General features: G+C 36.7%; 2 protein-coding genes across 2 annotated transcripts; both read right to left on the reverse strand.

The window, feature by feature from the left end:
- Positions 1 to 355: 355 nt before the first annotated feature.
- LOC126583711 (60S ribosomal protein L34-like) lies at positions 356 to 1987 on the reverse strand. The gene is made up of 4 exons (XM_050248217.1): positions 1820 to 1987; positions 1600 to 1679; positions 752 to 861; positions 356 to 636 (listed from the first exon to the last, which is right to left on the reverse strand). Exons 1-4 carry the CDS (start codon positions 1896 to 1898, stop codon positions 534 to 536), a joined length of 372 nt encoding a protein of 123 aa, XP_050104174.1. The 5' UTR covers positions 1899 to 1987; the 3' UTR covers positions 356 to 533.
- A 1674-nt stretch (positions 1988 to 3661) lies between these two features.
- Positions 3662 to 7458, reverse strand: LOC126583706 (uncharacterized). The gene is made up of 5 exons (XM_050248209.1): positions 6799 to 7458; positions 5462 to 6672; positions 4473 to 4892; positions 4149 to 4381; positions 3662 to 4053 (listed from the first exon to the last, which is right to left on the reverse strand). Exons 1-5 carry the CDS (start codon positions 6972 to 6974, stop codon positions 3802 to 3804), a joined length of 2292 nt encoding a protein of 763 aa, XP_050104166.1. The 5' UTR covers positions 6975 to 7458; the 3' UTR covers positions 3662 to 3801.
- Positions 7459 to 13607: the final 6149 nt, after the last annotated feature.

Below are 13607 nucleotides of genomic sequence, written 5' to 3' on the forward strand. Positions count from 1 at the left end.
AAATATGAATAGCTTTTTACAAATAAAGAGTTTAAAATTTGAACTTGGTAGAAAGAAGATGAGCGTGAATGAGCTATTAGCCGTTAAATATGTGAGTTATATCAGTTAGCCACCATTCAATCTCTACAAAACCATTTTTCTTTTAAAACTTCAACCGAAGAACCACAATTTGTACATTGGGAAGAGTTGCTTGTTTGCCACTCATTTCCTTCCCTTCGGTTCTATGAATCTTTCCATGTGATTGCTTCCATCCTTTTAATTACACTTACAAAATTATCATGCGCAAAATAAACAACAAAATCGAAAAGCTGGAGCTTTCAAGAGACGATGACGATCAGCGAACAAGATTATCACATACGAAACAGGCAACTGGTTTGTCATTGAAACGAAATTAACCGAGTAACCGAGTAGCACATAACAATAAAAGCATTCCAATCTACGATCCAAATTCATCAATCAACAAAACCTAACGACAAAATCTCGCTCAACCATTTCTTGTACTTCGATCAAAAGACTATCGATTCTCGCCTCGTTTAGCTCCTAGCTCCTTTCTCCGCCTGCCTTTCCTTGGCCTTTTGGATCTTCAAAACCTTCTTCACAATTTTCTGCTCTTCCACCAAGAAAGCTCGAATGATCCTGCATAATATCAAACAACAAAAACTCAACGCAATGCCTTAATTACTAATCTACTACCAAAGAAATACTACAAAACCAGCGCATTCTGAAATCAGAATGTTTGGCACTAAATTACCTCTCCCTAACAGCACCTCCAGACAATACACCACCATAGGCACGGTTCACAGTCCTGCGGTTCCTAGATAGTCTAGACCTCTTGTACTCAGCCGGTCTCAAGTGAGGAATCTGCAAGGAAACCAAAATTATTATCAGAGATAATTACAATGACAAATATAAAGGAATTCGATTGCACATGGACGCACATAAGAATTCCCAAATATCATATAAAGTAGGTTGATACAAACTAACAAACAAACAAATATACAATCAATTTGTCAAAACTCCAATGATTCTCATTACGCGTTGGAACTTTAAAGAAAGCAAAAATCAAAATATTGGAAATTGAAAATGTCAGTGCATGGCTATCTTCCGAAGTGGTAATGGCAGTGACACTGCTCCACGGGAAGATAGGATATGACACCACCGTCAACGGAGGAGCTCCCAACAAGAGCTGGGAGGACCATCAACATTGACAAGTCTATATGCGACGTTATAACACTTGGAATATACAAGCATCGGTTACCTGCTCCAAGTTGGGGACTGATCAAATCCCCCGTCACAAATCTAATAGTATGCTTGGATTCAAAAGATGTGAAGTTTTGTTTATGAACCCGGTATAAGTCCTACTATGAAACCGTGCATTTAGACCTTAGAGTTCATATTCGAATTTCGGAAACTACTGCCTAGTCTGCCGCAAATTCATAAACCCCAACCAATCATTCATCAACCAATTACAATCACACACATTCTTGCATTCACATCATAATACTAACCTAATTGCTCAGTCAAACAAATACACACACACACACACATATACAATCGCATATACAGATAATAAACAATCAAAAGAAAGAATATGCATACCCCTTGGATTCTCTTGCCAGTAACAGGGCATTTGGGGCCGCTGGCTCTCTTCTTGGTGGTCTGATAGATCAATTTCCCACCTAGCATTCAAAACGCACAAAATCAACTCAGCCAAAAGCAATCAAACGACATCATAAACAAAACCAGCAAAACCCTAATTGAAAACTCGATCATGTTTCAGAAGCGAATTGGGAATGCAATCGGTAAAAAAATATCTTACCGGGGGTTTTGACGATGCGGTGCTGGTTGGACTTGGTGGCGTAGCTGTGTCGCTTCCGGTACGTGAGCCGCTGCACCATTTTTGGAGTGCTGGTTTAGCTCGGCTGCCCCTCTCTCTCTGTAACTGCGATGGAGTGCAACAAGAGGGCCGCACTTTGAAGATGAGAGAGTTTTTAAATATGGTTTTCGAAGGGTGAGAAACCCTAGATCTAACGGCTGAGGCGAGATTATTAGTATTCGACGGTGAGGATTAAGTTAAATATGGGCCGGGTCCAAATTAGGAAGGGACGGGCCTCAACCTAGCAATTAGCAAAATCAACAAAAATTTCAACAAACCGGCTGGACTGGACCGGCCTCTGTCGCTCGGTCCGGTTTTATTACTAATTTATAATTTCGGTAGAATACGAAACCAAGTGAGTCTGTTTAGTTTGGACCAAACCAAACCGATCATGCTTTTCAAAATTTGGTTCCACGTTGGAAAGATTTTTCAGTGTGATCGTTATACGAGGTAATACATTATATGTTTTTATATAAATTGTGGGTTATGTGTGTTAAAAATTTAATAATTTAAAAATTAAAATTTTTCACCATTTGCATAAAAACACGTGATCTACCATTCATATTCCCATTACAACTGAAAATTTCTCTCACCATTGGGTGCTTCATCTCTTTACCTTATCTACCTTCTCTCTCATTTAAAGGTACGATTATAAGTTTTGGACTTAAATTCGAGTTTCTGTGTGGCTGATCAATTATGTATCGGTCTAGTAGAATTTGTTATCCATAATGTTGGAAGAGAGACCAAGTTTAACTCCCCCTCTATGCTTTAATTTCATTGTGTTGAAAACACGATTCAATATGAAGTGTAATAACACAATTTGTTGAAGATTTAAAAAAAAAAATAACTAATTATATTATTACACTTGGTGTACTGATCCGTGTTACGGCACATCAAAAATTTTCTCCTTGTATAGTTGAAAAAAAAAAATCTCACTATGATAAAAATAAATAAAACAAAGTTCCTGCTACCTAAACAATAGTGTTAACGGGTTAAATTGTTAAATATTAAAAAAAAGAAATCAATAAGAATCGAACCAGCACTAGAGTGCACAAACATTATTACTTTCTATCAATGCAGTAAAACGCCATCTAAAATTCTTAAAACCTTGCTTAATTACTCACCAAAATTTCAACTACCTATCCACCTTACAACCACCATTACAAATTTCCCCATAAAAGTTTATAGGTTAAGTTAATTATAGCATCGTTGAAAATTGAAAATTTGACCCAGTAGATGATAATTCTTGCACCTTAAGAACGCAAACGCGTGGGGACCTCATCTTTTGCCTCAAGATATATGTTTAGTCTGCTGCCCACAGACTTCACACTACCACCGTCGTAATCAGAAAATAGCATCTAGCTTACAAAAAAAAAAAAAACTAGCTTACAAAAAAAAAAAAAAAAAAAAAAAAAGGATTGTTGTGATGAAGTCTGTTAGAAATTATATCCAAATTTGAAAGTTCCGTCAATTTGGGTATTTGAAATAAACTTGAACTCTCAATTAATTGTTAGCATGTGAGATTAAAAATAAAAGTTAGCATCGCATGTATGGTTCACGTGATAACAATTAACAAAGAGTTGAATGAATTTTTTTTTTTTTGGTCAAAAGTTGATGAAATTTTTAGTTTTGGACCTAAATCCTAAAGGACTTTACCACAAGGGCCAGCTTTCATATTACCACGAGGACTAATAATCTAATTAGGCATATATTTTTCAAACAATCAAATATGAACAATAATAAGATATGAGATGAATCAGTTAGTCAGGTCAATTTGTTCCCACCTTTGTTATTAAGTTCATCATCTTTTTCTCATAAATTAATGTGAATTAGAATATCGCTTGGCCAAGAAAATATGAACAATAATGTGCAGTTTGAAGCCTAATATTTACTTTGGTTAGACAAAAATGTGACTGCTACTGTTGCTAGCATGGAAATAGCAAGATGGAAGGATCTACACGAAGCTTTCGGTTCACAAAATTTATCTTGCTCAACTTGCTGTGACACCACACTAGTTGCTCTGTTGTTATATTCGACATGTTCAAAACCCTAGCTACCAATTTCATGTCAACTTGGGAGAAGAAGTAGAGGTGATCTGTGCCTTCATCCTCATGCTTTTTGAATCTCTTTAGGATGCAGTTCCCACTCCTCAGTCTCTCTTTTAGCTTCATGTTTTTCTGCATTCCATGGAAGAAAAAAAAAGTTAATTCGATCGTTAGGTCAAACCGAAACATGAAAACTCGTATGTTAGACTATCTGATAAGAAACCTACCTTGTGAAGATCTGTTTGGATCTCCGTGAAAAGCTTTAGATCCGATTCTTCAAGCTCTTCTTCTTGTCTTCTCCTTCGATGTGCAAGCGTACAATTAGCATATTTATCAGCTCGAATGAATCGCCAAATTGTCCGTATTGATTCTTCGAGTATCTCTACTAGAATGTCACTTGTAATTGCACCACCGTCTTTGCCCTTTCTTCTTGCTTTCTTCCTCTCCTTTAAATTGTCCCCTGCAATGCCATACATTTGTATTAGTCTCTATAAATCAAACCTTCAACATCCCTAAGCAACCACAACATTTAACCTAAAACTCTCTCTCACCTCTAATCGCCGGAACTTGAAGAAGATGGCGCATGACGCATCGATTCTTGACGTAATTTTCAACCCTAGGCCCTTGAAAACATTCGTTCTCTACAAATCTAACCAAGTGAACTTGAAACTGTTGGAACTCGCCGGCAACCACATTGTACGAACCCATTCCATACGGAGCGGAATCCCATAGGTTGAGGGCCTTCTCATACTGCCATTGAAGGATCTCCCAAGAAAGGCACAGCTGCCCCACATAAACCACTTCTAAATCACTATGCAATTCTCTAATAAACTTCACCATTGGGTCGGAATCTGAATCGTTTTTCGGTTTGCATCTCCAAAAGTTCTGTGAGAGAAAGGATGGGATTGCCGGAGCTGAGGATTTGGAGGAGCTCGGAAACGACTGAAGTGGATCCTTGGACTGCAAGAAACCTACACATTTGGATTTTCATAAAACACATAAGAAAACGAGATCATGTGAATTAAAGTCAATTTAATTTAATATTACAGATTAACTTTTCATATACATGAATTTCTGCAGCTTGTCTGCAAAGGAGAAACCAACAAACAAAATGGTGGAGCACAAAAGCACTTCCATAATTAGACTGGTGGAGCTTAAAGATCAGCATGCTCAGAAGGTGCTAATAAACATAAACTAAGGGTAATGGGATGGCTCTAGGTACTATCTGCACAGCCACTGAGTATGTAATGAGCTTTTGGACAATATTTAAATACCTACATATGCAAAAGTGCTTTTTTTGAAAAGTGCTTACACAGTGGAGAACCAGGAAAGGTGTGTGTTCTAATTTAATTAGGTCATGTAATAATCACTCTTGATGGTTGGGATGTAAGTGGGTCCTAATTAGGTTAAATTAATCATACCGATGAATCGAATGGATTAGAACAGATAGAGATTAAGAAGAAAAGAATTTGGGAAGAAAAAACGAACAAAATGATTTGAAACTGAGAAGAAATTAATCGAACTTGATGAAAAAACTGACCTATTGCATATAACTTCTGGTAATTTAAAATGTCGAATTTTCGCATACGCTCTCTGTAAATTCTGTGGAACGTCTGAAGCTCTCCCATTCTATCACCTTGATGGGCTTTTTCATCAATCTTCCATGGTTTCAAATCATCCATATTCGGAGACTCGGATTCTTCGAGAATGGTAGGCAAACCGGTAGCTCTGACTTTCTTGAGCTCCATTTTCAACTGTTCCATCAATTCCTGGTGTTCCCACAATGTTTCCAATGTGTTTGAATCCTCAGAATCATTGGTTACCGAATTACGAACATCGGGTTTTTCAGCATTTTCGGAACCCTCAATTGGCTTTTCGTCCTTTCTACTCAACCCTACCGGATTCGAGCTGCTGGGCAACTCTTGGAGTTCTCGAATTTGTTCGTTTATATCGTCATCTTCTTCCTCGAAACAATCAGACTCGTACCCCATATCGAAATTTGGAAGTTCATCCCTTTCCCCAAAATCTTCTGCTGACAAAAACCCCAAACTTGGGGAGCCAAAGTCCTTCTCTGACAAGAAATTAACTTCATGAGAATCAACTTCCTCACAATCAGAATCGCTTTCGAGGCTCCCCATTAGCTCTTCGTCCGAACGAGCATCTTCCATCGCCGATTTCTTATCAGACTCTTCATCTTCCTCGCATTCCCCGCCTGAAAATTCATGAGCAATTTCTTCATGATCACCTCCTTCTTCGACAGTAAAGGTTGCAACTTTAGCTTCTTCCACGAAGCAACTAACATTCTCTTCGGCTTTGAATTCGTATTTTCTGCTGCTGCTGCTGCTTGTGAATTCTGGTCCTTCTTCTTTGAATAGGTTCAACTTGTCAGCCAGAAACTCATACTCTTTATTGCTTCTGCTTAATATTTCTCTAGTCTGGTACTCGAATTTAAACACGAAACTTGGCTTCGAGGCCTCCGCACCATCAGCATCACCCAGCTCCGAATCTCCGTCGCTCTTCGAAATCTCGGAATCAGCTCTCTCCGGCAGAGCTTCTGGCTCAACCGGATTATTCGATACCATTTGATTGGTTTCTTCAGAAACAAGGCTAGCAGAACAACAATCCACTTTTCCGGGTAGAGCTTCTGTCTCAACAAGATTATTATTCAATACCATTTGGTTGGTTTCTTCAGAAAGAGGGTTAGGAGAACGACAAGAATTGTTCATCCCAGAACGCTCGCCATTACCAAAACTGCAACAAAAAGAAACACAAAAATAAGTTACTGAATCAATAAAAAAAGTATCTGAATTACAAAACCCAGCTGAGAATTCATCTTAAAACATCAGAATTACAAAACCCAAGTGGGAATTTGAATACCTGACTCTGAGGAAGAACTTGCTGAAAAATCTTAACAAAGCAAGCAAAAGGGAAGAGACGGAGAGGGTGAAAAGTCTAGGAAAAAGAGCCATCTTTGAGTAAAACTCCCCACCAGAAGCACCCATATTCTCCCAATCAAAGTGGGTATTTAGCAAAGAAATGATTAAGGCACCCATCAGTGAAGAAACCCATAAATCAATCGCTTTATCTCAGTTTGAAGCAAAAATACAGAGGAGTTTCACGCAGGCTCTGATTACCACGTTGAATTTTTCAGGGAGGAATGGACTTCCCACCTGAAGAGAGCAGGAAGATTCATGCAAGTGCTCGAAGGGGTTTAATGAAACGGGATTCCCGAAGGTGGAAATCTGACCTAACTGCTGAGATTTAAGGGGGATTTGGAAGCAAAAGTTTAGGGGAGGTGAGAAAAGAACATGTCAGCGACTTGGGGTTGAAGTTGAACTAATCTTATGGGGGGTTGCTTAGAGAGAGCCTCGGAGTTCTGAGGTGACCGTTATGTTATTGGTTTACTGATGGACTGTTTTTTTTTGCAAGAAGATTTATACATAACATCGATCGGTTGAGGGGTCTCTGTTTTTTTGCTAAGAACTTTGGGAGAGAGAAATCAGAAAAAAGAGGAGGAACTGCTTGAGATTGAAAGCTTAAGTTTTTAACTTCTTATGGATTTTTTTTTTCTTATCCTTAATCTCAAATGAATTAAAGGGCATTTTGGTCTTTTCAAACCCCGTTTTATTTCTGTGCATTTTCTCTTTTGTTCTTAATTGTAAAGGTGAATTAAGAATCATTTTGGTTTCGATTCCTGGTCAGCTCATATTGTTAGGCTAAAATCGTGTTTGTTTAAATATTTTAATCAAAGTTCTTAGCATCATTGTAACTCTTGCATTTATGAATTCAATATTCCATAAATTATGAAACTTAAACAAATTCAAATAAGAGTAAATAAAATTCTTAATAAATTATAATTACTCAAAAATCGATAACAGAGTATTCTTCACATAATTCTTGCGATTATATGGATATCAATTTAATCATTTCAAAATCTATAGTACTTTACAAAATTTTATTATTACAATATCAATGCTTCATATTTATCTTGAAAAATAACTTACCTTCGATAATTATGCCCTTGATTATCTCTAACTTCGTGTCAGCAAGCCACAGCTTATAAATGTACATTGCTACATTCGAAATCGTGTGATTAATTTCTCTATTTTCCATCATTATGTGTACGGAGAACCGATTATCTTTATTTTATAAATATAATATGTGTAAATCAAGTAAGAGACAAATTCAGATATGCTTCCACTGGTGGTCGAAGTTGAAATTAGAATGTTTGCTTATCTTTTTATGCCGACCTCGATAGGTACAAATGAAGACAATATTTGCCTAATAACGTGTGGGGCTATATATGCATAACCTATGCATGCCTAGTGGAATTCGTGTCACACGCACTACAATATTGAGTCTTCACATAGTATGAATGTTATTATATAGGGACATGCATACACAAGTCAAATAACGAATTTAACTTATACAAGTATGAGACGGATCCGTGGCAGCATTTGTTTATATATTTTGCTTGACACGATTTTATGAAACTTATTTTGTAATGTATTTTAACAATTAGAATTATGTATCTTTTAGATCTTTTCTGGAAGATCATGCCGGCCAAAAATCACTTATTTTTACAACCATATGACCATTGGATTAAGGATTAAAAGTTTCTTTGTAGAATCATATATGTTCATATTCTCCAATACAACTTAATGGTTTTGGATTTGTTTAATTTTTTACAATGATGATCTATGAATGATGTTCTAAAAGATAGACGGTTTGGAATTGGATCATTAAAATACATTACGGAGTATGCTCCACAAAAACATGTGTTAAAAAATGGTATCACGGATCCACTTCGATATATATACCCAATATTATAGTTTTCCTAAGGGTCATATTTTCTTACCTGCCGATTGCAGAAAATTCTTTTTAATTTCTCATCTTCGTCAGTCATCAGCAGCATGAGATGATGGAGACGCATAAGAAGATGTTGAGGGACGTTTTCTAGAAGAGAAGAGGACAACGACCCGAACCACGCTCGGTGAGAAAAAACAATTAAGCCACCCCTTAGTCAAAATAATCCTTCTTCTAGATCGATTTCTCACAGAACAATATATACGGCACAACACCGCTAGATCTAGTGTCGTATGCGTATTCGTGGATATACAGTGGCGGAGATAGAAATGTGTTGTACCAAGGGGCACGTAAAGAGGCAAGTTTCCAAGAAGAAAAATTCTACTGACATATTTCATCAAACACATTGCCTTAGTGTTTCAAGAAAAACTCAAATACTGGAAGAACAGTGGCTACGCAAGGTGGCTCTACCAGCCTTATGGGCAAATATGAGTGAATGCCATTAAAAGATTGTCATATCTGTGATCAAACTATATATGGAAAAGAATCATTTTTCCAATCCCAAATTAAGAAGTTTGAACTTAACAAGAGGGTAAGAGTTTAATATTCGTTTGAAAAATCTACTAGAAACTAACCAAATACAAAATTTAACACGGTGTAATTGTTACCAAATATGGCATCACTATACATGCATATGAAAAATAATTTTTCAAACACTTACTTTTTTTCCTTCTACAGTCTCTTTTTTCTTTCGTTCACAGACTCTCTTTTGTTCAATTCAACGTCTAAAATGAAGAGAGAAATACACGTGAAAAAAAAGAATCTGCAGAAATCATTTCCCATGATGACTATGCTCATTTGATATTCCGTATGAATCAACCGTTGCAAGTTTTGTTCTCCCGCGCATCAAAGGACGCAAATGCGATTTAATTAAATTCTAGTAGTTCACTCGTGAAAAATCGTGTGTGAGGGAGAACTTTTACAATCTTTGCATCGTGAAGAAAAGAAGAGATGAGAAACAAACCTTAAACCCTAAATCACCCAACCGCACAGTCTTTGTTATATTTCTTGGTACATCTCTTCTTCGTTATATTTGAAGCCTACTGACTTGGGTTTTATCAGCCCAAAATCAACAAATTTTTAAGAATAACATTAAGGCCCAATCTTTTTCATTTCACCTCAGTTTAGATTGGGATCACGATGATGGATCCAATTGGGATTTATTTATTTATTTATTTGTTATTGTAACTGAAACTAATTTCTTGGCCTAAGGAAACACTACTCTACAATTGGGATCACGATGATGGATGTTTTTTTTCTTCTTCTTGGTTCATTCCTTTGCTAACTAAGGGCACGTTTGTTATGTTGCACAAGTTTAAGGTGCTTAAGCGTTGTCTTTGAAATTGGAATTCTCACATTTTTGGTAGCTAACACGACTGTTCTTAATGCTCTACGTATGCAATAAGCTTTTTGGCAAGACCGAGTTTGAGTCAAATGGCTTACTGAAGGTGATCATAATGTTCTTTTTTTTCCATGCTTATGCATGTGGTAGGTTTTCATCTTCGAGAATTGCTACTCTTCTGAATGGTGATACCGTGTTCTCTTTTCCGATTAATATTGTTGATCATGTACATAAACTTTAATCAATTTGCAAATTACTACTCCACCAGGAGTACTCCCATATTTTGGAATTGGAAAGCGTTCAGTCGACGGAATTATCTACTCGATCTGATCATATGAATATGCATGTCCAATGAAACCGACGAAATACGTTGATGAGGCCACAATATAACAAGTTCAATGCACATCTTGAAGGTTGGAGTTAGTTCTCACATATATCCACACACACACACACACACACACATACACATATATATATAAAGATCATATATACTTATCTTTATCTTTAAATACCAGCGTACGTGTGAGAATAATTCACATGTATTAATTTTGCATTTGTTATACACCACTAAAGTGGCTTGTAAATTGTGGGGAACTATAATGCACATGGTTTTTCTCAGTACTCACTACTTGGACACTTGAATCAGCATGGAGAGTATGGGCATTATATCAAAGAAAGTAGAAAGTATGGACATGTATTTGTTTCAGTCAACGTATACTACTAGAAACCACCTTCATATAAGGGCCATGTATTTGTTTTGGTATGGATATGTAGCCCGCCGGAAGAAAGATAAATATACAGGTAAAAAACAAGCGAAAATAAGGGAGATGGGCATGCACTATATATATATATATATATGGGCCTAAAAAATCAATTTGTTCTTGTTTTATTCCAGCGATACTCTAATATATTTGATCTAAATTACGAGAAAATGAAATTCAAATGAAGAAGGGAAACACACTAGATAGTGTAGTAAACGAGGTACGTCAAATCAAATATTACTCTCTTTAAGTTTGGCTTGTATAATTTTCTTCGTGCTTGACCTAGGTTTATATTATTTTTTATTTATAGGAGCTCCAGTTTTTAAATTGTAACATCCTACATCGATCAACAGAGAGGGGGTGATATGCCTTATATGTACATGCCCACCTCCATATAGCACGAGGCTTTTTGGGAGCTCACTGACTTCGGATACCATTGGAACTCCGAAGTTAAGCGAGTTCGGGCGAGAGCATTCTCAGGATGGGTAACCCACTGGGAAATTCTCTTGTGAGTTCCCAAAAACAAAACCGTGAGGACATGGTCGGGTCCCAAAACGAACAATATTGTGCTACGGCAGAGACGGTCTGGGATGTGACAGAATGGTATCAGAGCCACTCTGTCGTGTGGTGCGAGTGTGCTGATGAGGACGTCGGGCCCCTAAGGAAGGTGGATTGTAACATCACACATCGACCAACGGAGAGGGGTGATGTGCCTTATATGTAAATGCCCACCTCCATATAACAAGAGGCCTTTTGGGAGCTCACTAGCTTCGGGTTCTATTGGAACTCTAAAGTTAAGCGAGTTCGGGCGAGTGCATTCTCAGGATAGATGACCCACTGGGAAGTTTTTGTGTGAGTTCCCAGAAACAAAACCGTGAGGGCATGGTCGGGGCCCAAAGCAGACAATATTGTGCTACGGCGGAGCCGATCTGGGATGTGACATAAATGATGGACTATATATATGAAACGAAAACATACATTTCAAACATGGTATAATTTAGTCACATAAATGTGATTATCATATTTGATGATTGGAACTTAGTGTCTAGTGGGAGGCTATCACGCTTGTATTTTATCAAAAACTAAATAAGATTATTTTCGTCTTTAAAATAAAGACAAATTGAGGATAATCAATCTAAACTAAAGAACAAAAAAGTAAACCCAGTTCTTCGATCTATAGCAAATCTCAACAGACCTTTGGTTCCAAGGAAAACTACCATTCGGTTGGTTCACTTTAAACTTCATATGTACATTTTTTAAACGTAAATTCAAATTGCAAGTAACCTAACCATTAAAAATTGGACATAAATTCTTAACTACAATGATCTTCAAGATCCTGACTGATTGTATCATAAACAAATTACAAACATTCATGCTCTCCAATTTCATCACCCGAATATATATATATTATCAGAAATAGCTAGCATAGAGCCAAATCAGGAGGAGAAAGAAGGAATTTTGCTTCTGCATATATTAAAGGCCACATGGAAGTTGCAGTGTGACAGAATCGGTGACACAATTTAAAATTGACATTTAAAAAAAAATTTTGGTCAAAGGGAATTTTTATAACAAAGTCCAAGAAGCCAAATTACAAAGATTTCGCAGCTAAAAGTGAGAAATAAAACAACTAAAAAAAAAAAGGATCGGTACAGGCAAGACGCCATATATGAACATAATGCATGAGTAAAGGTTCCTATCTATAGCTAAAGCAAAAAATTACATAAGAGCCTAAAAACTAAGGCCCAATTGTAGAGGCCCAAAATTGATCACACAAAAAAACCTAAAAATCCTAAACAGATCGCCGCCAGCCGAGTACGCGGCTGAATTGGTGAAGACATCACCGCAAGATGTACGGCTTAAACCCATTGTAGTCACTCTGTTAGGGAAAAAGTGCCAAATCTTATATTATATGTTTTTACACGAACAATTAAACATACGCATGCCTTCTTCATATGCTAGACAGCTAGGGTTTCGGCTTTTGGGGTCCAAATCAGCCCTTGTATTAGATAAAAGTCTATTATTATGTTCAAATCTATTCATATTAATGGAGATAATTTGACTCCCGACCAAGCTTAATTATACCTTCGTTCTTTCAAAATTAGTATTAAATTAAAGATAATAGGGACCAGCAGGACCACTAATTTTCTGGTTGAATTAGTGCAAAGCCAGGCTTTTTAAGTTTCCACTAATAAGAAAGATGTAAATTTAGGATCTCATTTATTTTTTGAATATGTAAATTTAGGATGATATGTAAATGATGGGTCCAAGCTTAGATAATTATAATTAGGCCTAATTAAAGAGCCCACCACAAGCGGCTGCCTCTCCCAAGGTCCCAGACTCCCACCATCTCTTAAATCAATTCACTTTCGAAGGGTAAGAATAACACATGAATCGAAATTACACAAGATAGCAATGGTAATTACTAAATGAGGTAAGAATCATCTAATTCATTTATATTATTAAATTTGTAGGGTTTTTGCTTGGAAAATGATTTTTACACTCTGCTGTTTAATTGTGTCTGTTAATTCTTTAAAGAATTATTTAATGTAATGTCTAGAAAATATATACGGAACCCAAAAGGTGAAAGAGAACTGATTTTATTTTTTCTTTGATACAAGCAATTTTGGAGAAGAAAAATCAAATATACAGCCTTAAAATGTTTAAAATATGCAAGCAATAGTGGATCTTGAAAAAACATTTTAAACGCTTCGTGCAAA

Source organism: Malus sylvestris, chromosome 9, assembly GCF_916048215.2.
Source record: "Malus sylvestris chromosome 9, drMalSylv7.2, whole genome shotgun sequence".
NCBI classification, from domain to species: domain Eukaryota; kingdom Viridiplantae; phylum Streptophyta; class Magnoliopsida; order Rosales; family Rosaceae; genus Malus; species Malus sylvestris.